The sequence below is a fragment of the Podarcis muralis genome, chromosome 2 (genome assembly GCF_964188315.1).
Source record: "Podarcis muralis chromosome 2, rPodMur119.hap1.1, whole genome shotgun sequence".
NCBI classification, from domain to species: domain Eukaryota; kingdom Metazoa; phylum Chordata; class Lepidosauria; order Squamata; family Lacertidae; genus Podarcis; species Podarcis muralis.
In genome coordinates this window covers 47,866,876-47,894,225 of record NC_135656.1, presented here as the reverse complement: position 1 = coordinate 47,894,225, position 27,350 = coordinate 47,866,876, and the positions used below count along the sequence as shown (strand labels likewise).

Genomic DNA, 27,350 nt, shown 5'->3' with positions numbered 1-27,350 from the left:
GGGGGTGGATGGACATGCTTTAAATGTGCGGTATGTATGCAGCCTTGGTTGCTTAAAACAAAATTCTAAAGATACTAGTTTAGCATAAGGTGAGCCTATGCATGTTTACTCATAAGTAAGACTCACTGCCACTGGGACTTAATTATAGCAGTCATAAAAATGTCTCCTCCAAAGATCTATGGGACTTAGTCCTAAATGTGTGTAGGACTGCATCCTTAATCCCACTGAGGATATCAGGGACATAGTGCCAAAAGGTATATCAGGAGGTTCTCTAGCATTGTCAAAGTGCAAGAATACCAGCCAGAGGTTTGCCCCTTTCAGATTAATTTGTTTTATAGATTCCAAAGATGTACACATTTGCTGTGTAGGTAAGAAAATAAAACCATTTGAAAAAATACAATCTAAATAATCAATTACAGGCAACATCTAGAGCAAATAAACAAGTAGCAGATGAATGAACAAAAATGTAAGCAGCAGACCAACCAAGAATTTGCTGAAAAAGAGGTGTTTTCTTCATTGAACAGACCACTTGTGAACAAATCATTTGGGGAAGGGTTGTCTGCTTTGAGTGTCACAACAGAAAAAGGCCCTCTAGGAGCGACTGTGCCTCAGAAGGTAGTGTGATGCGCAGAAGGGCATCACCAGTGGATCACAGATTCATATGGGAAAGTGGGGGAGATGGTCCTTTAAATATCATGGTCCAAAGCTGATTTGTATAAGGCTTTAAACATATACCTCCCACTCTGAGTTGTACCTGGAAATAAGACTACTAAGTAGTACTATTGATATAGCTGTAAAGTAATACTCTCCAAGAAACCAGCACTAGCCAGAACTCTTGCAGCAGTATTTTCAACTAGCTGAAGTTAGACTGTGTTACCATAATCCAGTCTAGATGGAGCTAATTCAAATGTGTAACTATGAGCAGGTTGCTGTACTAGCCTAAACTAAGCTAAAGCACTCCCAGACACAGCTGCCTCTTGGCATGCAAAAGGAGAGCTGTTCCCTTTAAATGTGAACAAACTTTGAAAGCAATGGAGAAGGAATTAAAAGCATTCACCTTTCAATTACCTTGAATGAGATGCAAGTAAGTCAGAGAGAAAGTATCAAAGTTTGTTAATGGATACAAGATCCCTTCCAGATGACCTCTTTATTGATTGTTCGTCCTGATTTGTTCACAGGGAGGCTAGATGATGTTGGGTATTTAACGAGCATTCATTCTGATTTGTTTGTGAGGAAGTCAGATGATGTTGCATCAAAGCAATTGTTATCCCACACTTTCATTGCATTTCCCCAGTCACTTTCCTTATTGCAAGAAGCCTGATCTTTGGGGGACGTGGGTTTGCTGCGCAAGACCTGTGAATGAACTAGAATTGCACATCCTGAACTTGGTGGTATGGTATTGAATCCCACCTGAAAATAGTGACGGTCTGGAAGCACATACACCGTCTGCGCCACTTGAACAGAAAAGGCTCACTCCTACTAATCTGCACAGAATTAATTAAGCTAATCACTTTTCCCAATTGTACTAGGCCAGATGTAGAGAACTTGTAGTCCTCCGTATGTTGTTGGACTCCGGTACTCATCAACCCCAGCCAGCATGGCCAATGGTTCTGGATGGCGGTTGTTGTAGTCCAGCAACATTTGGGGGGTTACAGGCTCACTATTCCTGTACTAGGCAAATGTGTGTTACAGATTCCTGGCTCCATATCTAGTTCACATAAAATAGATACCAGAATGCCTAGCAATAGTGATGTTACTGCTGCTTACTGGGACAGTGTAGGGGTGGGCAGAGCAGTGGTGCAGTTATGACTACAAAGGTACATCAATAGGAAACCTGGATTGGATTCACCAGTGCACCCACCCCGTCCTGAGACCTCAACCTCCCCACCCAGTAAGCTTCAGTTCATCACATAGCATTATCACGTGCATGACAGTCTAGCTACAGAGTGATGTCAGCACTAGTTGCTACAGGCTCAGGGAGTGAGAAAGGGCCCTGAATCACAGCCTATTTTCTTTTTTAGAAGGATGTCCAATATTATTCAGAAAGGATTTGTGAATGGAGCCTATCATACTTAGACTGTGCATCTCAAAAGTTGTCTTAACAATATGAGACTTAGAATCTGCAACCCCTTAGAGCTCAGATCATTAGAACTCATTTAGTGATGAAGCCTCCATGGATTGACAAAAGGGGAGAGTGAATGTAATTTATTCCCACAAGGACAAAAAAGAAGGTCAAGGAGTTTCCCCGACAATGTGTTCTGTAAGCTCCTCTAGGGCCAAGAATTACACTTACAAAGTTAAATGCCATTGAAAAATGACTCAACCATGAAAGTGACAAGAAAAACACTGTTAACCTAACCTAATTTGTTAATTTCACTCACTTTCTGCCCCAAATTGCATTGAATGAAGCCTGACAAGTTAGCTATTTTCATTTTTGTGTGCAGACTTAATAGAGCAACAGTGTTTATGCAGCAAAATTTGTAGATCACAAATATTGATTTTGGTGCCACGGCCATTTCAGGTAAATTGTTTGAACGATATGACTATGATGAATATCTGAAATAAAAAGCTAGCGGGGGGAAAATGCTGACCTACAGTATCCAATTCCATTTCCTAGCTGGAAAGTAGCATATGAATCAACCTTGATCATTCTTTCCAAAAGCACAAATCAATAGAGAAGATTTTTACCCTTTAATAAAAATTCAGGTATGTTTATGTGTTTTGTTACTGTGTTAATTCCTGAAATGCAACACAACAAGATTTTAAAACTGTTGAGGAACTGCCTTACTATTCATTATCTACACCAATAAAGGGGTGGGGAAGCTGTGTCCCCCCCAGATCTTGTTGGACTCCACCTCCCATCAGTCCTGGCCAGCAAGGTCAATAGCCAGGGGTTATGGGAGTTGTAGTCCAGCAACATCTCAAGGGTCACAGGTTAATCTTGTACTATTCTATTCAGAAACCTTTGAAGAACTGTGCATAATGTTTGTAAAACAAAAGTGTTTAAAAGAACATGTGCCAATACTATGGAAATCTGTTTTTTCAAATGAGGCGTGCAAAAGGTTATTTTAACCTTTCTCGTCATGTTATTTCACCTTCTATGCTTGTAGTTAAAACACACTGCTTTCTAAAATCGATTTATCTTTCAAATTTCTTATCCTTCCATACTTTTGATGAAATTATTTGCACCCTTTTTCCTAACACAAAGGAAGGTCAGACTCTAGCAGTCACAAAGAGTTTTTAAAAAGAACAGGATTTCATTAATGTTCAAGTGTTTATGGAAAATGTAAAGGAACTGCAGTACAAAGGTGATCTGCCTGTAGCTGATAGTATTCCTTTCCCATACTCTGATAACTTGGAGAAGAAAACTAGTTTGAGGGAAAGGCAACACAGGTTCTGACTACTATGACTTGTAAAGGACAGCTGAAATGGAATAACAAAATGTCATGAGTATGAACATGTATAGACATTAACAGTAATAATTGACCATGGACTATAAACATTAATGTGTTATACAGCATTAACATTTCCTAGGTTTAATTTTGAAAATCTATTATAGCATTTCTTTCAAAGGAAAATGTACTCATCTTGTAAGTAGTTCTTAAGTAGATGAATGAGCCCCTGTAATTATGTCAGATACAAAAAAACTGCAGCATACATTCTGAAAGCCAGCATTACTATATGCATGCATGGCTACTGTACATAAAATGCCAGGTATTTGTAAGCACTTTTTGCAATAATGTAGTGATCATCAATCACTGCCCCTGCCTCTGCCTCTGTTGCACGCTCTCTCTCTCTCTCTCTCTCTCTCTCTCTCTCACACACACACACACAGAGAGAGAGAGAAAGAGAGAGAGAGACATAGAAATAATACACTTTTATTAAAGGCTTAGGTAATATTAATAGCTTTCACTTCAGTAAGCTTTAGATCAGATAGTAGGGGAATTCACACTGCTTACAAGATTTGGTCCAGCCCCCACTTCTGTGCTCTGAACAAGAGCAAAATTCAATCCAAAGTGCTGTCCAATTCTGCTTGGAGTTTGAATCTTGACTTGGAAAATGAAACTCATGCCTTCCGCATTATGGAAAAATTCTTTTGACAGAAATGGATGAAATGTGCAAGCAAAGTAGCCCCCCCACCCCCACTTCTGAGTGGATAATGTCTGCCAAACTACAACTACATTTGCCAAACTAAAAAATGTTTACAGATTTTTGTGCTAAGCATCTTTAATTCCTCCCCCCCAAAAGGGTTATATTATTGGCAGAACTGGATGGAAATGGCTTGCATGGTAGCACCTTTGGAAAGATGAACACACATGTTTTGGGCAATGAAAGAGTTAAGCAAGAAACTACAATCAAAAGGTCCAGAGATATTAGTGTTGTGCACCTTTAAAGTGGATTTTAAAGTGGGGGGTGAGATAACTAAAAGGCAAATGCTTCAATTCTCGTGATTTTATGAACAGCAATGTTATTATTAAAACGTCATACATTGTAAAGGAAATGTCAGAACAGTGGAGCCAGAGACATATGATTTAAAAAATAACTTGAGCCTTGTGTTCTGCTCAGTTCACACCAAAACTCACAGAAACAAAGTGCAACACTGATTTGACAGGAGAGGATGTGTGGAAACAAGACACAGAGACCATGTCCAGCAGTTTTCAATCAAGCACAACTAGCAGAACTAGCAAAGAGCACAGACAAGAGAACAAGGTGATACACATTGTTTCAACATCTCTTCCCCAAAGCGCAGTGCGTAGAGAGCTCTGGTAAAAGCATGCCATCTAATTAGAAGCTTAGATCTATCAGTTATGAATATCCCCCTCTAACCATGGCATTTTATTTATATGGCAAATCTAACAAGAAATGTTTGAATTTTTGCAAATCCACTATTTGCAGCATTTTTAAAACATCTGAACCTCTGAAGCACCACAAAAAGGTCCCCGCTTCACTTTGGAGAGATTCTACCAGGACAGTTAAGCCCCAAGCCCCAAATCTGTCTGAAGTAATTCCACTTTCATTTTTGATACAAGATTTGTCAGACCCTATTGCATGTCCCAATCAGACAGTTCCTCTGTACATTATCCATGGGGAAACACAATGTGATAAAACTGATGGAGACTAAATGGCCATTAAGGCATTAGCAGCATACATCTGAAGCCCACAACAAAATGTGGAAGCATATTCCATAAGAGGAGTGCTTCTGTGTACACCTCCAACCTGCAACAGAGCCTTGTAGTTCTGTTCAGGTTAAATATTAAAATTATCAATATGTGCACTTAAAAAATAAAAACAGAAAAATTAAAATTAATACCAAAAACAAACAAACACGTCAACAGTCATGTTTGGATACATTTGCTCAAACAAACATGCTGAAAAAAGCACAGCAAAGACACCTGTCTGATATCAGTAGGCAGGGAGCTCCAAAGTACAGGTACTGCTACACTGAAAGATTGATATTTTACAACTGCAAAACAAGTAACATGAGACAGATCAAAGTGGTCAAGTGGGCATATTTGGGGCAAGGTGAGACATCAGGGGAGGGTTGAGTTTCAGGAGTGGAGGGGATAAGGGATAAGGAACAGGCCTCACACACAAAAACCTTCTCCTACTATGAAATATAGTATTAGAGGGCTGGTAACCCAAATCTTATTATTTTACAGCTACTGTATACAGCAAGGGTGGGGCAGAATGCATTTACGGAGATGCAAAATATATCCATCAACCATAACCCCCAGTTATCAGAGGCTTCAGAAACAGGGCTGGCTTTTCTGTGCAGCAGGGTAAAGCAACTTGGAAAGGAATTGGTGTGTGAATTTTGCAGCAAGACTTTTAAATGTGTGTGGCTCTAGCCGTACAAGGGGTGCATGTCATTTGGGCTCTAGATGAGGCAGCAAAATGCCTCGAGCAAGTACTGTTGAGCAGGTACATCCCTGTGTTCCTCTGCTCTCAGTTTTCTTTTCAATAGGTTATTTTCACCTGACACATGACAATCTTGTGTCTTAAACTGCTCTCAGCTACAGACTTACTCGATAGCCTTATTCACACATTATTCCAAACTGTGTGGAGTTAATGCATGGAGATGACGCCAGGGCTGCACGCAGTGCACCCACCTGCTGCATCATCTTCCCAAATGGAAAGATCTCTAAGCAGAATCTAAGTGTATCCTCCTGCACTTAGAAGCCTCCCCATGATCCGGAACCTACATGTGGCACACATACTGCCACAGCAGGACTCACTTTACCTTAGCAATTAAGGAAGTGCACTAAACAAGGAAGCTGCCTTTGCAAATGACTTTAGAAGAGGTTGAAGCAAATCAGCATGCTTCTACTATTCCTGCAATATGTGCTAATATAAAAGGAAGCTGGAGGTGTTTCAAATTACCTCTTACTTTCCCTTGAAAGGAGTGCTTCCTTTGCCTACAAGTATGTCCTGACACTGAATTCTAAATATGTAGGTAAAAATTTGACATGCTCATCCCCCGAGGACGGGTATGCTCAAGAACAGAGAACGCTCCATACTGTCACATGCATTCCTTACATGATAATTTAGTAGGAACATAGCATTGGATGCTGATAGCATATATCTTCTACTGTACATGGAACCAGCTACTTTGCATGCTTCGACTGGAGCACCTTATTTTCTGGCAAAGTGGAGTATGCTTCTGAAAGCAGCAGTATTAAATGAAATCTCTCCATTTATGGCATGCAACACCTTACAAAAATTAACCATATACAAAAATCATTAAAAAGCTTCATTGTTGGCCATATATGGTCATGTTCGATTCCACTTCTCTTCTCTGCCCCCAACTCCTTCTGCAGAAAACTGCAGCTACTTAAATGTTCAATACAAAGTGCTTTTTAGAATTCATTAAATTGCCGTCCTTTCTGTGTACCATCTACTTTCCTTTAATTCAACGTGATTGCATGTAACAATAATAATTTACTCTACATGGGGTCACTAAGTGACATGGATACCTGTAGTCTTTCAAATCTGGTTCCTCTTTTTCTGAATTAATTATGACTGAAGTGTTTGCTTTTATGGGTTTCCAATTATGCCATTTTATATACCGTCTTTTTTATTTGTTTTGTTCTGCATTTTGCACTTTAAAAACGTTCAATAAATATAATCCATATTTCAAAAGAAAGAAAAGATGGATCTGGACTCTTCAACAAAAGAATCACTCAGATTTACCTATGGTATATACTATTCTGCAATTGGTAGAATGATTAGGACTCTAAGTACATGGAAGAAAAGAAGTATAAATAAAAGTTCTACCAGCCAATAACACAGGAGGTACTGAATTCCTGAGATTCTTGTCCAGTACTATTATTCTTATTGTAACCACTGCATTATGGCACATTTCTTTTTGTCCTCTCACCCCCTTTACTCAACAAAAGCTGCAAAAATATAGTTTGTATTGTAGCATTTACCTTCCTCACAGTTTTCGCCTTTGTAACCAACAGAGCAGACGCAGTTCCCTTCAATGCAAGAACCGTGGCCCCCGCATGAAGGATCAATACATTGGCTTATTGGTACATCACACTCTGGCCCTTTCCAGCCACTGTAGCATAAACAGGCTCCTTTGGTGTATTGTCCATTTCCACTGCACAGAACTGGGCACGCAGCTGGAAAATTGAATTAGAGAAAAAAAGGTAACAGCATGTCATGCATATATATCCACATACTGACTGTGTACAAGGCTATGGGTAAGACTATAGTCATAAGCAACAGACTTCAAATTGTGATTTAATGGAAAATGCAAGTTATGCTGCTCTGATTGATCTTTGAGGACCTATAGATCTATGAGAGATGCAAATAACTTTTACTGAACAACCTATACTTGATGAAAAGAGACCCCAACTTTGGGGTCTGAATTTCAATTTATTTCAACAGTAGATATAATTTCAATAAATAGGTTCACTTTCTCATTTTGCACAATTTATAATCTGAAATCTATTACTTAATAAATCTCTATATCAAGCAGCACACAACTGTGGATATTGAATATTACAGCACTATCTTTGCATATGAAAGAAAAATAATTTCCATGCATTTTATAGTCACAACTATAAAAGCAATAGACAAATAAGGTATACAGCATCAAATACAATAGGGCATTAAAACATCCTTAATTAAAAAAACACAATAAAATAAACAAGTTTAAAAACCAAGAATAGAGATAGTATTATTAAGGATGAACATTGTTTGACACGGTAGTAACATCTAAACGAAGGGACCTTTCGGACTAGCTGGGCTCTAAGTCAAAATAATAACATGAAAGATACATTATAATAATGTATTATTATAATGTGAGATCCAGGGAAGATGCTGTGGCAATGGCTTTACATGCTGTCCTGACTCATTTGGCGAAGCAAGGGAACTATGCGAGACTGTTATTTGTAGACTTTAGTTCTGCATTTAATACTATTCTTCCGCATCGATTCGTGCCCAAACTATTAGACCTGGGACTTCCACCATGTTTGTGCAGGTGGATATTAGATTTTCTATCAAACCATTCCCAATGGGTCAGGATGGGTTCCCACATCTCTGCGGATCTCATCATGAATACGGGGACGCCACAGGGGTGCATGTTGAGTCCGCTTTTATATACGCTCTATACAGCTGACTGTGCCCCCAAATACCCCAGTAATAAGATCATTAAGTTTGCAGATGATACAACAGTGGTTGGTTTAATCACGGCTGGAGAGGGGGAGGTGGCCTATTGGAAGGAAGTTGAGCAGTTGGGGGAGTGGTGCAGGAGAAACAACTTACTCCTTAATTTAAAGAAAACAAAAGAAATTATTGTGGACTTTAGGAAATGTAAATTGAATATTCAGCCACTTATTATTGAGGGGAAGTGTGTGGAACAGGTCTCGGTGTTTCGATTTCTGGGAATGGAGTTGAGAGATGACCTAACCTGGGGAGAAAACAGCAAAGACCTGGTGAAGAGAGCACAGCAGAGGTTATATTTAAGGTGAATCCTCTGGAAAAACAATCGCTCAAAGGACCTGTTGATGGCATTTTACCATTGTACTGTGGAGAGTGTATTAACTTATGGTCTGTGTGTGTGGTTTGGGAGCTGCATGGTCAGGGGAAAAACAATGCTGTCCAGGGTTGTAAAGATTGTGGAGAGAATAATTGGGTGCACTCTTCCCACCTTGGATCAAATCTAAGCTTCCAGGTGCCATAAGAAAGCTGCAGAGATAGCGCAGGCAGGATAGTGCGCACCCCGGAAATGATCTCTTTCAGCTTCTGCCTTCTGGAAGAAGGTACAGGGTTATAAAGACTAGGACTAGCCACCTGAGAAACAGTTTCTACCCAAATGCAATTTTGGTTTTAAACGCAGTGTAACAAGTCTCTATGGGAGTATATTGTATTTAAAAATGGGATATCAGAGTTATAAGGGGGCTAACCAGGTTGGGATAGCAGGGATAGCAGGCTTGTTGGGTTTTGAATGTTTTATGTAGATTTTTCAATTTCGTTGTTCTGTATGGGACAACGACAATAACGATTATCGTATCGTATTGTAAACGTCCTTAACACAAATAACTGAAATGTTATAGAAAACTGCAATTACTCCTTACATTTTACCCGTTCAAAAGCATGAAGACCTGAATATGTGTATATTAACATGAAGGTATACTTATGTTATGGGACGTGGGTGGCACTGTGGTCTAAACCACAGAGCCTAGGGCTTGCCGATCAGAAGGCCGGCAGTTCGAATCCCTGCAACGGGGTGAGCTCCTGTTGCTCGGTCCTAGCTCCTGCCCACCTAGCAGTTTGAAAGCATGTCAAAGTGCAAGTAGATAAATAGGTACCACTCCGGCAGGAAGGTAAACGGTGTTTCCGTGCGCTGCTCTGGTTCGCCAGAAGGGGCTTAATCATGCTGGCCACATGACCCGGAAGCTGTATGCCGGCTTCCTCGGCCAATAAAGCGAGATGAGCGCCGCAACCCCAGAGTCGTCCGCCACTGGACCTAACGGTCAGGGGTCCCTTTACCTTTTTATACTTATGTTATATAGTTATGTATATATTTATAGAAAGGTCATTTTTAAAAAATCAAATAATGACGGTAAGCTATTACTATTTTAGGTATTAGCTATTTCTATTAATGTCAAGATGTGTTTATAAGTGCTGTGTGAGGCTGCTCCAAGAATAGAAGGTCTCAGTGCATCTCTCAATCCTGTCTAACCCTCCTCTTTCAGCTCAATCAACGAATGCATGCATAGACGTCCTGTCCCATTCTTTGTAACCACCTGGTGTGCTTGATGGGGATCCCTCCATGCATAGGAATTATGCTCACAGAAGGAGCGGACTGAACTCATTTGTTTTCAAGGGATTCTAAGAAGAAGATTATTGATGCCCACTTAATTAGTTTACATCATATTTATTTTGAAATGAATGGAATGTAAAATAGATATATGTAAAATTTGTGGCTAATGATGTATATAATGTAATGTGTGTTGTGTATCGGTATGTAAGTTTATGTTGATTGTTGAATAAAGTTCTTTTTAAGAAAGGAAATATCATGCTGATGTTACACAACACAATACATACAAAACAGTACATACATACATGTACACAAAGAAAAAATGTAGAGGCTTCACAGTAGAAAGCATTTACTGGCTTCTGATTCATAGTTATGTCACAAACCACATGAATTTTCGTTTCTGACACTGCCCAACATGATTTTTTTTTATCTATTTAATTAGACCAAAGCAATAAATTGCAGCTTATTTCTCATTATGATGACGCAGAAAATGGTGGGATCCCCGCCCAAGTCATGGTCATTATGTTTCCTGAGTAACACTCAGGAAAGCTCAGGTTTGTGCTTCTGCAGCTCACTCCCTCTGTCAGGGCAGTCCAACTGTTATTCATGGCTCAACTATCTGTTCATTTCACTTTCTGTTATGAAAGCAATGGGAAATGTATGCATGTGGGGAAAGTTCCACAAGAACTTTCTAACACTTAACATGTAGCTCCTCCTCCTTATCACTTGGAACATTCTCCACTCTAGCACGGTCACTATGAGAAAGGTTCTCCACATTTATTTATTCATTCATTCATTCATTCATTCATTCATTCATTCAACCCTTCTTCCTGCAGGAGCCCAAGGCAATGAAGACCATAACAATATAATCTACACCAGGCGTCAGCAAACTTTTTCAGCAGGGGGCCGGTCCACTGTCCCTCAGACCTTGTGGGGGGCCGGACTACATTTTGAAGGGGGGAAATGAATGAATTCCTATGCCCCACAAATAACCCAGAGATGCATTTTAAATAAAAGCATACATTCTACTCATGTAAAAACACCAGGCATGTAAAACTCATGTAAAAACACTAAGGCCCCTGGGCCTTAGTTTGCCTACCCATGATCTACACTATAAAACTTTTTTTTTAAAAAAACACACCTAAAACAAAGCAGTAACAGCTGCTAAAATTTCAGTGGACATCCCTATCTCAAAGGCATTCTGTGTGGCAGCTGCTGTCATGTTTTCAAAAGCTGTCACGTGAAGACTCCTTACTGCGGCTTAAACACAGAGCTGTAATATGTAATTCTGAGCTATGCTGCAGCAAAGAAGGGGGAGCTAATCCTGTGTAGAAAAGGCAAGTCCCAGTGCAGGGCCCTGCAGTCTGCTCCCTCAGCACAAGCACTCACAGGAGCAGGCTGAAGCTTTATGGACTGGGCTGTATTAGACAGTATGGTGGAAATCCTGTCTTTTATTATTTCAGAAGTAAATGACAATTTAAGACAGAAGTTCATTATTCCACAGACCACTGGGAAGTATGCTGTAGACAGATGTGCAATCAATTTATTACCAGTGCTCTTCAAGCTGACCCTGTGAGAATCCTTCCTCAAGAGGATAATTAATTCTGCATCTGTAATAACTCAAGCCAAAATGTTCTTTTTAGCAGAAATTAAACTGCTGCTGCTGTGATATTGTATATGTTTTCCCCAATGAGAAAGATGGATGGTGGTTCACTAGGGTCTAAGCTGAAAACTACAAACTTATTCCATATCTAATTTTACTCTAACCTGGGGAAAAACTTCAGTTGTGAACAAAATGCTTCACAAACAGGCAATCTATTTTACTTTCCAAGCAATGAGCAGGAAGTGAAGATGTTGGGTTTTCTTATCTGTCAGAATTATATAATCTTATTTAACCCTTCAATCTTGAAACCCAGCACAGTCTTCAGAATGTATGTTTTAAAAGAGGGGAATTTCAATATTTTCCCAAAACCATTTCAACTATTTTCCCTCTTTCATTCCCATCCTCATTCAGGACATTTCCAACAGAAAAAAACTCTTTCCAACTCTTTTTTTCTATTTCTGTTCTCACATGGCCAGCCCCCCATACTAACACTTCCTGTCTCCTTAGTTTAACTCAATGTGTTTCCTAATCCCAGTTTTCTCTTTCACCACCAAATTCTCAGGCTAACTTCCCTTAAGATCTGCATACCTGCTATCTAGGAAAGATAAGGTAAAGGTACCCCTGCCCTTACGGGCCAGTCATGTCCGACTCTAGGGTTGTGCGGCCATCTCACTTAAGAGGCCGGGGGCCAGCGCTGTCTGGAGACACGTCCGGGTCACGTGGCCAGCGTGACGAAGCTCCTCTGGCGAGCCTGCACCAGCGCAGCACACGGGATCGCCGTTTACCTTCCCTCTATAAAGCGGTACCTATTTATCTACTTGCACTTAAGGGTCCTTTCGAACTGCTAGGTGGGCAGGAGCTGGGACCGAAAGACGGGAGCTCACCCCGCCGCGGGGATTTGAACCGCCGACCATGCGATCGGCAAGCCCTAGGCGCTGAGGTTTTACCCACAGCGCCACCCGCGTCCACATCTAGGAAAGATAAGACTAACTAAATTGCATGTTTTGTTTGGCACCAGCAAGTATAGATTCCCTGCTGACACTAAACTTTCAAGGACAAAAATACTCCTTTAGCTCCAAGCAGAGCTGCAGCCAATATGACTGGTTGTTCAAAGCATTCATGTTGACAATGCATAGCTGAATGTTGAATTTAGAAGCAGAGAAGTTTCTTGAGTGGGTGGCTGTCCAATTGGTTGAGACCAGGAGACACTGTCTGTTTTCTTGAATCATGCTCGTCTAGCTTCCATCCAAATGAAGCTTAGGTTCAAAATTTGTCATCACGATCTGGTTGCTGCTACAAAAGCTTTTTCTTCTGAGGGTGGGTTCCATTTACATAATGTTTGGAAATATCAGCTATATAGGTTTGTTATTTCCTGAATTTTGAAATTTTATGAAAAAATAGTTTACATTGCTTTTCAATTTTTAAATACTAATTTAAAAGACAAATATAAAAACGTATTGTTTTTGTGTGAAGTCACTGCAGGGTAGTACTTCTCTAGTAGTAATTGCATTTTTAACAGACTTCAGACAGGGATAGAGGCTGTTATCCTGTTTTATTGTTAAGTGGCCTTTGAAATGTGGTCACATTGGTATTGTAGGTGCACAATACCATTTTTACCACACAAACTGACCTTCTCAGGAGTCGTTGATCACCATAAATAAGGCTGACACCATCTAGCAAAAAAGGATTCCCAATTATGGATGATACTCACTCAGGCATACTTTGGGAAATTCTCAAACAGAAATGCAACCTTTAATGATATATTTTTATTCTATCTTACAACTTACTTCTTCTTTCATTGTAAGTAAAACTATGGGCCACTGATTTGCCATTTGTGGTATAGATAACAGAAAACCAGGTAAGGCTTACAAAGCTTTATATTACTTTACATTCAGTACTCTTGGTTTTAAAAACTGCAAGAGAAACAGATACAGAGACACAAGTGTATGACCATTCTCCTAATGAGAACTGTGGTAATAATTTAAATTTCTTATTCCAGTGCTATCAAACTACACATTAGCAGGCAAAAAAAGAGAATCATAGAAGGACAAAAAAATCATCAGGTGTGTCAAATTCCTGACATTCAGAAGCCATGTGGGGAAAGCAGCACACGCTGACTTAAGCACTAAAGTATAGATGCTTTAATTAATCCGGGGTGAATTTAATTGCTTTAGTTAAGTGGAAATCGGGTTAAAAATGATGCAGAGCATGCTGGGGTGTGTTAAAAACATGACATATGAGTTGGATGAATCGATAAATTAAAAGTGCACAGATGTTTTAATTAAACCCAGAGAAGTTAACCAAGATCACTAGAGACTTTTAAGCTCATGATTAATTCAATTCATTTTAAATACCTGTAGAGATATGAGGCTGCCTCCATTTTGAGAGTTATAAAAGTTCTCAATCAATAAGCACTTAAGCTGCTTGGGTAAAAAAAAGCCCTTAAGAATAACAGAAGGCAGATCACTGGGTTCAAGACTTGCTAGTACCAGCAGCTATGAGCAACTGGAAAGGATGAAAAAGAGAAGCAAAGACATAAGAATGTAAGAGCCTGGTGGATCAGACCAATGGCCCATTCAATCTGGTATCGTGTTCTTACAGTGGCCAACCAGATGCCTGTGGGAAACCCGTAAGCAGGACCTGAGCACAAGAGCACTCTTCCCTCCTTTGGTTTCCAGCAACTGGTATTCAGAAGCATTACTGCCTCCAACCATGGAGGTGGAACACAGCCATCATGGTAGTATTCACTGATAGCCTTATCCACCAAGATTTTGTCTATTCCTCTTTTGAAATCGTCCAAGCTAGTGGCCATCACTGCCTCCTATGGGACTGAGTTCCATAATTTAACTATGAGCGGCAAGAAGAAGCACTCCCCTCACCCTATCCCGAATCTTTAGTGGATATCCACAAGTTGTAGTGCTATGAAAGAGGAAGGAAAACGTTTCTCTGTCCTATTTTATACACTTCTATCATGTCACCTTTAAACTGACAAGTCCCAAATTCTGTAACCTTTTCATATACAGGAAATCTCCCAATCCCTTGATCAATTTGGTTGTCCTTTTCTAACTCTCAAATAACCTTTCTGAAGTGAGGCAACCAGAACTGTACACGAAATCCAAATGCAGTCACAAATTTAGAGAAGTGTGGAGCAATTAGATTCGGATACTGACTCAGGAAGGAAACATTTGAGGACTCCTGTACAGTGGGCAGGAGCTCATAGAGGGGAAGGATCTGGAAGCGTAGTTGTAACAAAATGGGAAGACACCATGATGGGATTGAAATGGCTACAACTTTATTGATTACGGAGGCAATTTGGTTTTGGCATAGGCACTGGGTATGTATCCTGAATCAGCCAATCCGATTACTGGCTGATAGCTCAGTCAGGATTGATCCAGGGGTTAAGGATCCCCCTATGATGCAGATTGAATTGGGCGATCCCACCAGGTTGTCATTTGGGGTGTTCTATGGCCCATCAGTCCCTGTCTGGAATTTCTAACAGAACCCTACCCCTGGACCCCTTTACCTGCATGCCCTGAATTTTGATCCAAGATCCAGAGGTGGGGCACCCAGCCATCCCCTAGCTTTTGACCAAAGGATCCAATCCAATGCTTCTTTCAAGCAAAGTTGTGACAGTAGCTATGAGGAAGGTAGAACTCCAAGACAAGCCCAATTTGTCTGCAGGCAAATTCTGCCCTGGCCCCGAATATGGCAACAGAGTAATTTCATAACAAGGCCACACACATGTTCTGCCTACTTTCCTCCAGGCAGAGCCAGAACATACTGGGTAGTTGGGCGGCATGACCAATTCTGGTCTGTGCTGTCTGACCACAGCGCAGCTGACTTTTATGCCTTTGTGATGGACCTGACAGAAGACTGGCTCTGTGAGGTCTGCGACCAAAGCACCGTGCCCGCCTCCCCCGAGCATGATTGGTCAATTTGAATTTGAAGTTTTTGGCAGCCAATCCTGCCAACCCCCATGGGTGAAACTGACTGTGACATCAGGAGGCCGTGCGAGACAGTCTCCCTCCAGCCGTGCAGGGCTGTACCTGCCACCACCGCGTGGATATGATTAGCAGTGGACAGAAGCAGACAGGGCAGTGGACAGAAAGTCTTGAATGACTTGCGACACAACTATCTGTTGGAGCTCCTCTACCCAAACCAACCTTTCCAGACCTTACAGTCAGTAGAAGAGCCCTTCTTGTTGTCCCACCAACAACCGCTCCTCCACATGCAGCTGCTGGGTGACCTTGGGCCAGTCACACTTCCTTGAAGTCTCTCAGCCCCACTCACCTCACAGAGTGTTTGTTGTGGGGGAGGAAGGGAAAGGAGAATGTTAGCCGCTTTGAGACTTCTTAAAGGGAGTGAAAGGCGGGATATCAAATCCAAACTCTTCTTCTTCTTCTGTTATGTGGGACTCAAGGGAGGGCCTTTTCAGTAGTCACATACTAGTGTGGAATTCCCTTCCCCTGGAGACATAGATGACCACATTAATAATGAGCTTCTAATGCATAATCAAAATGTACCTTCACACCTAGGCTTATTGTGAAATCTAGCTCATGGAATAGTATTATACCGTAGTAGTTGAATTGTGGTATTTTTGTTACATTGATTTTATGATACTATTATTTGCTTTATTGTGAAAATGTTATATTATTTTAACTGATTAATTTTACTTGGAATCAAATAAAGCTCCTGGAGAACATATGATTCCACCTGAGTTCCATAAGGAATACATAGAATGGTGGGTGCTTCTCCTGGCTGGGTTATTTAATCATATAATGCATATTGACTAACTGTCTGAAGTTATCTCTGTGCATGTAGGGAACTTTCCTGCTTTCTAGTTGCTGGACATCTTGCATGGACTAGGAGCCTACAGATGGGTGGAGGGCCCATCACATATGGTGTATTGGGCCCAGAAAATCCCATTAGTACTGTGAAGAAATCACATTTTAAAATGTATTTACAGGGACAAGCCGCTTAACAATCTATGATCCGGCTTTCCAACCCAGCTTTCTTTCTTCTCCTCTCCACCAACCCACTCTGTAGGGTCAAGGGAACACCAGAACAGTGTGTCAGGATTGTGCCATCTAGCAAGCTTGCACTGACAGAATGATCAGAAGAGCGCAACATTGAACTCCTTCCCATAGTTACCCCACTGTTATTAATTAAATGGGTCCATGCAATGAATATGCATACCAAATTTACAAACCCCTATGTTGCTAACCATGGGCCTAGCAAAGGGGAGGCGGGGGGCAGCTGCCCCCATAAATAAAATAAATTTAAGTATTAAGTAAATAAAAAAAAAATACTTAACTGAGGTTCTGCCCCCCAACATGAAGCCTGTCCCCCCCAACATAAATCCTGACTATGCCCATGTTGCTAACAATGGTTTAATGCCCCTGTTGATTACATTACTTCTCCTTCTGACCCAGACTTTGTAAATGCTGTGAATGCTCTATGGATAACGAGTAAAAGGAACCTAACGAGATGGTAGATTTGTAGATATTGAGCCTTTCTCGATTTTTTTTTTAAAACTGCATGAGAAGTGATCAACAATGATTAAAGTTTCATTAGTCTTATTTAAGAAAGGGAAATGTATGCCTGCTACCATTATGACACCTCCTGGATTTCTCTCAAGGTAATAGTTTCACAGGAAAGTTCCAAACAGCATGACTGCAATGCACATTTTTGTTATTTGCATATGTGAGAGCCCCTGCTTTGCCTACAAGCTGCTGAGCAACTAAATATTTGGAGAATGCCAACATACTTTCACCAATGTCTAATTAAAGACAATGTCTGTGTTTTCTAATAGTAACATTGTTTGGCCTTCAGTGACAGATGTGGACCAGCAGGAGTTGTCATTTCCAGTAGTTAGTATCTACTTACTTACCCACTAATTTGAAATTTACCTTGTCAAGTTCCTATACAGGAGGTCACAAGCATTCATGTAACATAGGGAGTGGATATGGCATGAGTACTCAGCTTGTCAGAGGTGGTAATCAAACAGTAAGCATTTAAACATGAAAATGGATGCACTGTGTTTAATGGGCTTAATTATTTTAAACAAAACATAAATGAAATTTACAAAAACAACTACAATAACAACCTACCCTTATATTGATACTTATTGAAATAGGACCATCCTTTGCCAGCAGTCAAAAATAAACGAAGTGAAAGCAGTAAAATGATGAAGCCACCCAGGGGTGGAGGGGTGGGAAATGCTGACAAAAAACTGAGCTTAAGAAAGCAAAACACTTTTATGGACAGAAAGGGGGAGTAATTGTAGCAGGGTGGTGGTAGTACAAAGTCGTTATCTAAAGGTAACAAAAATTCAATTAAAATTATTAAGGTAAACAAATGGTTTTTATGTTTATTCGCTTAAGCTTATCCGCTTAAATGATAGTGTAAATGCCACTAACTGGATATTGCTAGTTGTGTCTCACAGCATAGTCTTAAGCACATGTACTGGGGTGTAAGTCCCATTGGGTCTTACTTCTGAATAAACATGTATAGGTTTGCATTGTTAATTTCTCTGAGTGCTATGAATCACATATCTCAGAATCAAATACTGCCCTTTAAGTTAGCTACAATAGCCACAGACCTATTTATATTAATCATTTACGAAAGTAATGCAAGCCTTCAGTTTTCAACACATGTGCTATGCAATCCTACACATTTTTACTCAGAAGTAATAGCCACTGTGTCCAATGGGGCTTACTCCCTAGTAAGTGTGTTTGGAATTCCTGTGGACCCCATAGAGAACGTGTAACTTATTGAAAATGAGTCCAGGGTTGTTGTTGTTTTGTTTTTTGTTTTTCCTTAAGAGTGATGCAGAAACAAACATGACAACCAACTAAGGCAGATACAATGGATATCTCAGTACGTAGTAGGTGAATATCATGTAATAATATAACTCATGGAAACCCTTTCACAAGACATATGTTCCCTTGATTTTTCCTTGCTGTGGTTACTTCTCCAATCACATATAAAAATTGCTTCTTTACAGCATTTAAACTGGCTAAGTAATGGCTAAAAAGCCTTTTAAAAAATGAAATAAACTTTGCCTGTAGAGACATACAAAGAACATACCTTAAAACATAAATAAAATTCACTTCCAGAGATTAACAGGCATAGCAAATATTCTTTGCAATGTACAGCATGAAGATAACAAGTGTCACTATTATTCCTACTGTTACTACAGCATAAATAAACTACTGTAAGTTTTACAAAGTAGCATACTGAGACGATTAATCACTGGGATCACAACATTAGTTTTCTTTTTCACATATATGACAAAATCATACCATTCTGAGTTAAAACTCTCTCTCTCTCCAGTCACTCTAGTCAACTTAAATAGTCACCTTTTCAACCTAAGCTGTATCCCCAAAATGGGCAGTCATTAGATTTCTTCTGTTAAAAGATGACTTATCAACACTTTACTTCTCAAACTGTTATTGTTGTTTGAAAAAAATGTTGTCTTACTATTTCCTAACAACTTTACTTTCTTCTTTACACCGCTTGACGGATGGTGCAAACATTGTCAGGCATATATCCAACAGATTGTAACAAAAGAGGGATTACAAGAAAACAGGGATCATGTAGCCAGAAGATGTCATCACAATACTAGCCTTCATGCATGACTAATATGTGGAGCGCAAGCACAGTGAAAGGGGTTGTGGGGCTATACGTTCAGCACTGCACCCAAAGACGTGCTGCTGCTCCTGTCCCTGGGCAATCAGGTTACAAAATCACATGGGAAGACTCCCCACATAGAGAAGGATCATGCCATATATAATGGCAGGATCCTAAATCTCATGGTTAGGCTACAATATAAACATTAATAGTATTAATATTAATAGATACTACTGTATATGCATTAGTAATAATAATAGTAACAACAACAACAACAACTTACCTTTCTTTGTGTGTTATATGCTACATATGTGGACAGCCGAACTCTAGTGTTTGTCCCATTGGAATTAACTGGCAGGAAACATCTTTAGGAACCCCTTAAATATAATTAGCAAGTATAATAGCCCTATGCTAAGTCCTAAATGTTGCAGTAACATAAAAAAGCCTTACACTTGAAAAAACATGCTACAAAATACTTTCTGCAAAAACATAGGATTAAATGCAACAGGCTTTACACCAGTGTGAGAATAAAAGAGATGCCAGAGCCAATGATCTAAACAAACCCGGACTTTATCAATTGTACAATTTAATGTTAATATTTTCTGGGCGTGAGATGGAGATGGAAAGATGCATTTGTAGGATTGGGCTGCTACTCACTCTACATTTGATTCTTTTTTTCTTGTATAGCGTAGCACAGAAATTAAGTCTCGCTTTCAAAAGTCCTACAGGAAAACAGAACTCCAATATGTCTTAGGTAGAATGTTACACAAATCATTTTCACTACAGTGACAAATGATTCCTATAGCACAGGATAAAACACATAATGAGGAATATTTGAAGACAAATATAACACTACCTTTAGCACAATCTGCTCCATGGTAGCCAGGAAAACAGTGACAAATTCCAGACACACATTCGCCATTCCCATGACAATTACGTGGACAGTCCTGCACAGAATCTGAAAGACAGGTGCAATTAATGTGTTAGCCGCTCCCTTTTTAGTCTATGGTGATGTTATTTTTTAATGGTCACACACAATGTAAGTTCAACAACTGAACTCCATAATCAGAAGTTACCTGAAGAAAGATAAAAATGTTAACACGTCTAAGAAGTATATCTCGTAAGGATTCTTGAATCACAAAGACTGTGTTTAACAGGTGGTTTCTGTAAACTTTTTCCATTTTATTTTGCTTTGGCAAAGCTGGTGTTTCCGCTACATGGAAAAAACCTATTATATTGCACTTGTAGGCATTAAACAGACCTATTTTCCATATGAGGAAAAGAAGAAGCAGAGAGGTCCCTTCTGTCATATAATGAGTCCAAATTACACAGTCACAGCCAGGGGTCTCTTGCGCTAATGATTAGAACGAGTCACTGTAACTTTGGTAACCGACTGCAATCGTATATTATGAGTCAGAAGGCAGGTTCCTATATAAGATGTGGTTTTTGTTACTGTATGTAGCTTTTGTGTGTGATAATTGCTATACCTTGACAATAGTTTTGCATGCACAAAGCATGCTAATGTGGCAATTTTTCAACCTGTTTTCCACAGCTTAACATATTATACTTACGTTTGAGATACTGGAAGCACAAGCATAATACTGCATCAATCTCAATATAGAAATTATGTTATTATTGCTGTATTTCATGTGAAAATGTTCTTCATTTGCATAAATGTAGGAAAGCATATGTAAAGGACCTCCATGTTTGAAAGCTTGATTTTACAGCTACTTTTGTTTTTACCCACCCTATTAATCAATTACTTTCAAAGTTATAACACAAGAACCATAATTCTGTCACATGTAAATTATTAGTGCATAAATTTAACAGCGAAAATCTGCAATTTAAAAAGTTATACATTTAGAAAACGCTGAAAGTACAACCCTTCGTTTTACAATGGAATCTTATCATGTCTATTCAGAAAAAATTTGAAGGAATTCAATGGGAATTGCAGTTACATACTACATAAGAGTTATTGCTGAGAGTATTTTGTATCTCATCTTAATACGAGGTCATATTTTAGATTACTGCCTCTGGCAATACTTTTCACTTTTTCAAAAGCTATTCATTTCACCCTTCGTGTCATTCCTTGTATTTTTCATATTTAGACTGTGAGTGCTGCTGTTTATTCAGCCAAAGTAGCAGGTACAAGATTTGCAGAAGTACTGAAAATATTTAGGGGGGGGGAACATAAGGAGGTACTGTTGGGAGACTCTACAGAAATTCCAGAATTCAATTTGCTTCCTAGTACTCTGATAGAAAATGTCCGGCCAAAAAAATGGCAATGGAATACAAAATCAGCTACTATATCATCAGTTCAATATTTTGCTGCTGACATAGTATTGTCAGATTTTAAAATTGTATCATAATTTAAATATAAGTTATCAGGGTTCCAAATCTGTACGGCAGGCTTCCCAGCTATAAGTATTTTCCTAATTTGAGGCTGGTGTGAGGAGCAGGGTCTGCAACAGAGCAAAAGTGTTGAGTCTCCCTGTCTACATGGTTACAACTGTGTGGATCATAACTGAATAGGGCTGAATAAAAGTGCAATGTACTTTATGAACTTATGCTTTTGGGTGTGGGTGTACAAACACAAATAATTTATATACTTCTGTAAAATATAAAGAGCAAAAAAGGTACTACTGCTATTGTTCAGTCTTCTGAAATTATATACCAATTGAAATGACAAAAAGCAAACCATGTAGTAAACCAAAAACCACGTAGTAAGACAAAAAATAAACCATGTAGTAAAAAGGGCATTGCCAATAATAATCATCAGCATTTTTGAACATTATTTACAGTACTTGATAGGAATTATATAAACTGGCTGTAAACATTTTCTTGTTCTCTCATGCATTGAATAATATTCCTATATATTCAGATCGTCTGTGTATTTAGTATGAGAATATCTGGTTGACACTGGCATTTTTTCTTCTATTTCATCTGGGTCGAGATTTCAGACCTCTCAATCTATCTCGAAGCTGAAAGTTCTCATAATAGATATGTGTCAAAGAACCTCTGAACTGAATAAAAGACTGTTCTTTTCTTCACATTTCAGGCCAATTACTATCATTGCACCATCAAGACTTCTACCTAACTATTACACCTATTACCTTCGACTTTCTCATAAACTGTACTTCATTTCTAGCAACACTTTCAGACCAAGCTATATAGACGAAAATGTTGCAAGCTACCGAACATGCATTACTAGGATATCTTTGGCATGTTGGGCATCTGTGTCTATTGTGGCAAGGTGTAAACTGTATATATATCTCAATTATGTGTTTGCATGGGGTGTATGGGGTCTTAGCGGAGCAGTAGCACCTCTGGTGTGGGACACATCATGCTCCCTTTGGGGTAGTTTGTCTACCTTTACCCCCCAACCCTGCATTCAGCTCTCACCTGTGGCTTCTAGAAGCTGTCAGCATGTGACAGCGAACCCACCCCAGGACTGGCTTTGACTGGATGGCTAAACCAGGTGAGGGTAGCCAATGGGTCTTAAACCCTCCATGAGTTTGGGACTTTCCCTGCATGCAAATACAAGCTTCAGTGGATTGAGTGGACGAGAGCAAAAGTGGGTCCAACAGTCAAGAAGGCAGTGCTGTAGAGGGAAATGAGGGCCAGATGGAGCTCATCAAACTGGGAATGTAGCCCATCTAAGAGAAGGAAAACCAAACCTCTGTTGCATTGCAGCCATACTTATTTGTGAGAAAGTCTTCGGGAGGAAACCTAGAGGAAAAATCTGTACCCACTGCCTTGCAGGACATCTTCGGGAGAAGAAAGGGCTAAGGAGTAAACCCTACACAAACTGGAGTGAGGTGTCCATAACAGTAGGATGGCGTCTTACTTGCCTCCTTCTGGCATCTCCTGCAGTGAAGACAAATGCATTGCTCTGCTTTCCTTTGAACCACATCAGCAAGGCTGAGAGGCAGGGTCTTGTTGCCTGGGCAGCCCAGGACCTCTATATGCACTGCCCAGCCTTGCGTCCCAGAGAGGTTATTCTGATGCTTACTAAGGCAGTAAAAACAGTGTGGAAGGCAGCAGTTACGAGTTACCAATGTCTGCAGCCACAGCAGTCTGCAGCAACTTGGTTTCATCCCCAGAGCCACACTCCATTGTCTCTTGAGACAGACGGATGCCAACAGAACAAAATGTGTTTGCATGTACACATATGCATATTCTGTTATTACAGCCTACTTTTTGGCTATTTCCTGTTTCTGGGAAAATTTGAAGTTATACTGTCAGGAAAGCCCAAAAGATCTTTCTTGATAGCAACATTTTCTCAAATTTATACAGAGAATTTCCATCTAATTTTGTTGGTTTTTAAAATTATGTATATTGTACTATATATTAAAGACTATCCTTAGTGCAAACAGACCGAAGGACAGATGTTTTCCCTCTGGTCTGCTCCAAAACCACATGCCCCCCAACTTACATGTAGATTGGTTGAAAAGCTCACAACCCCTGTGGTCAGTAGGGCTGACTGAAAAGGAAGTGACTCCCACTGTCATGCTGGAACCAGAGGAGGAGCCCTGCCTGGCTGCATTAGGCCCCACCCACAGCTTCCTGCCAAGCAGCAGGTAAGGCGGGCCTTAGTGCAATATATTATTAATTAATTAATTAAAATTTTATACTGTCCTATACCCACAGGTCTCAGGGCAGTTCACAGGATAAAATCACAATATAAAAATACAAAATACATACAGTATTCAACATAAAACAAGAACAACCCAATAAGCCTCCCACATCCACCATCACAACCCTCAAAAAATGAAGTTCTATAATTTTTTCTTATCAGACACTGTAATCTATAACACATAGAAAAAGCATTAATCATTTATTTGGTCATTGTCACATTGTGTAATATCTGAGGCAGGTCTGTCTTTCCCCCCTTAGATTCAAGCATGATTGCTAAATTTATATTTATTAAAATTATGCAGTCCCTGACTATACTGAGTTCAATAAAGTACATTTGTTTAAAATTGCACCCTGAGCATCTCTTCCACATCTTACAGCCAACCAATCGCAAAGTCCACAGCCAAGGCATACATACCCAAAATAACAGTATTGAAAGACACGACTTCTTTATCCTTTCCATCATTGTAAAAGGCAAGGTGCCAGGACCCCACATCCAAGTACTGAACAAATACAGCTTCATTCTGGACGAGAGTCTGGATGCTCCGGCGCTCTCGTGGAGATTCCACCACACTCCATTTCTCTTTCCCATCCAAACGCTCCATGAAATCATACTATTGGATAGAAGATCAGGGAAAGGCATTTCATTATAAATTTACATTGATGGTATTCTTATTCTTCTTTCTTGTATCCACTCATCTGTCTGGGTTGCCCCAGCCATTCTGGGTGGCTTCCAACAGAATGCAGTGGTACCTCTGGTTGCGGATGGGATCCGTTCCAGAGGTCCGGTCAGATCCTGAGGTTTCCGCAACCTGAGGACCACTTCTGCGCATGCGCACACGGCGAAACTCGGTAAAATACTTCCAGGTTTGCCGTGCACACATCCCGAAGTTTACGTAATCAGAGATTCGATTGTATACAAAAACACAATAGAATATAACACATTAAAAACCTCCTGATACAAAGCTGCTTTCAGATGTCTATGCAAGATCATATAATTATTTATTACTTTGACATCTGATGGATGGCATTCCACAGGGCAGATGCCACTACCGAGAAGGCCCTCTGCCTGGTTCCCTGGAACTCCTCTCAATGAGGGAACCACTAGAAGGCCCTCGAAGCTGGACCTCTGTGTCCAAGCTGAAAAATGGGGGTGGAGATTCTCCTTCAGGTATATAGGGCCGAATCAGTTAAGAGCTTTAAAGATCCACACTAACATTTTTAATTGTGCTCAGAAAAGTACTAATACTGTTCAGTATTTCATGCCTTTATTTTCACTGTAATAATGGTTAATCTTGGCACCTACTTCTAATGCTATCAGGAATAAATAAATACACAATAAGGAGAAATAGGCAGCTTTATATGGTTATATATTTTTTAATATCCCAATAACTTTTACAGGCCTGTTTTTTTACAATATAAACTACATACTTTCACTTTTATATTATCATGGATACTCTACTACTATAACTCACTCCCAGAATGCAGAGCAATGTGGAAATGAAGTTATTGGGTGGTATTACTCAGAGCTGATCTATTGAAATTAGTGGGTCTAACCATTCTTTTCATTACAGGTGCACTTTGAGTAATTCTTATTTGAATTTGTCTAATCCTCTTTTAAGCCATCCAAGTTGGTGGGCATTACGAAATCTTGCAGGAGTGAATTCCATAGTTTAACTATGTGCTGTGTGAAGAAGTACTTTATTTTGACTTCCAACATTCAGCTTTCTTGAATGCCTCCCAAGTATTATGGGAGAGAAAGAAAAACCTTTCCTTATCAACTTCCTCCACACCAGCTACAAATGTTGTAACCTTCCATCACAGGGGAGTTACTCCACACACCTTGAACATTTTGGTTGCTATTCTCTGAACCTTCTCTAGCTCTACAATATCCTTTTTGAAATGCAGTGACCCGAACTGTATGCAGTCTTCCAAGTGAGCTCACAACATTAGATTTGCATAACACCATTATTATATTGGCAGTTTTATTTTCAACCCCTTTCCTAATGGTTAGCATTCCTGCATCATCACTGAGACATTTCTATGCTGGTGTGGTGGTATCAACTAGCTTATTCTGCATGATATCCTGATAAACTGGGTAGCTGAGAAATAGCATTGCCTCAGGTCAAATTTAGCACTGGACACTAGCCCTCAACCATTTAGCTCACAAGAGTATTGTAATAAATTAAAAAATTGTCCGGTAGCACCTTCCAGAACAAACTTAGTTGGTCGCTAAGGTGCTACTGGGCAATTTTTTAATTTATTTTGACTGCTACCTACCTGAATCAAGAGTACTGTAAGGCAGCTATATAACCCATTGCAACCCAGTTGGGCACATCAACAGGAATTCTAATGGAGACCAGTTGCTTAGGATCTCATTTGAAACACGTCTGTACTAATAGTGCACATCAAATAAAGGTACCTTCATTTGAATAAACTGTATTAATATGAAACTAATAAAACTAGAAGCAAGCAGAAATATCTGGTCACCAATAATTGTAGGCTGATGATAACATCCGACCCAAATTGTTTGAGGAATGGAGTATGTCTTAAATGAGATGTATAATGCTGTGAACTTAATTGAACAAAACCTGTTCCCTCATCTTGGGCATAATTCCACATAGATTGGTACAGACTTCTTTATCATCAATGTGTGAGAACTTTAGAGTATATGACAGCCTGATAGCCTTTAAAGCCCTTTTATGGATACAGTCTTACGATTTATACACAAACATATCAAATATTGTAATAGTTCCCAATGAAAATGTAACTTGTTTCAGGCACATTTATCTCTCTAGCTGCTGATAGAGATAGATGGATGTGTCTGAAAGAAAGATGTATGCACTCAATATTAAGTTACCATAACTATGTGTCCCCTAATACTGGCATGCACAAACCAAATAGATTTCATATAAAAGGATGAGTCATTTGGAAGATGCTTGCCTTGAACCTTTAATATGCCTCCATTATGAAAACTAATCATTGTATTGCAAAGTGAGTTTTGCTAAAAAATTCTTAAATCTTTATTTAGTAAAATATATATTTTCCAAAAAATGAGGGTCACCCTCCTCTAGAATTGTGGAACTGCTTTCAATAACAAAATGAAAAGGTTCTCAGAGGTTTTATTCCAGATGCCAAACATGTGCCTGGTGCTTTGCTCATAGAAATAGATGACTCACTAAGTGATCCAAATGTAAATCTGCTAATATT

General features: G+C 39.6%; 1 protein-coding gene across 18 annotated transcripts in view; it reads right to left on the bottom strand.

The window, feature by feature from the left end:
• TENM2 (teneurin transmembrane protein 2) overlaps positions 1–27,350 on the bottom strand; it is a 753,358-nt gene that overhangs the window by 101,314 nt on the left and 624,694 nt on the right. For all 18 annotated transcript variants that reach the window (XM_028717464.2, XM_028717467.2, XM_028717466.2 and 15 more), the window contains 3 exons: positions 24,559–24,754; positions 20,362–20,463; positions 7,431–7,625 (listed from right to left, as the gene is read on the bottom strand). In XM_028717464.2, coding sequence (XP_028573297.1) covers positions 7,431–7,625; positions 20,362–20,463; positions 24,559–24,754 — 493 coding nt within the window. The remainder of the gene's footprint in view (positions 1–7,430; positions 7,626–20,361; positions 20,464–24,558; positions 24,755–27,350) is intronic.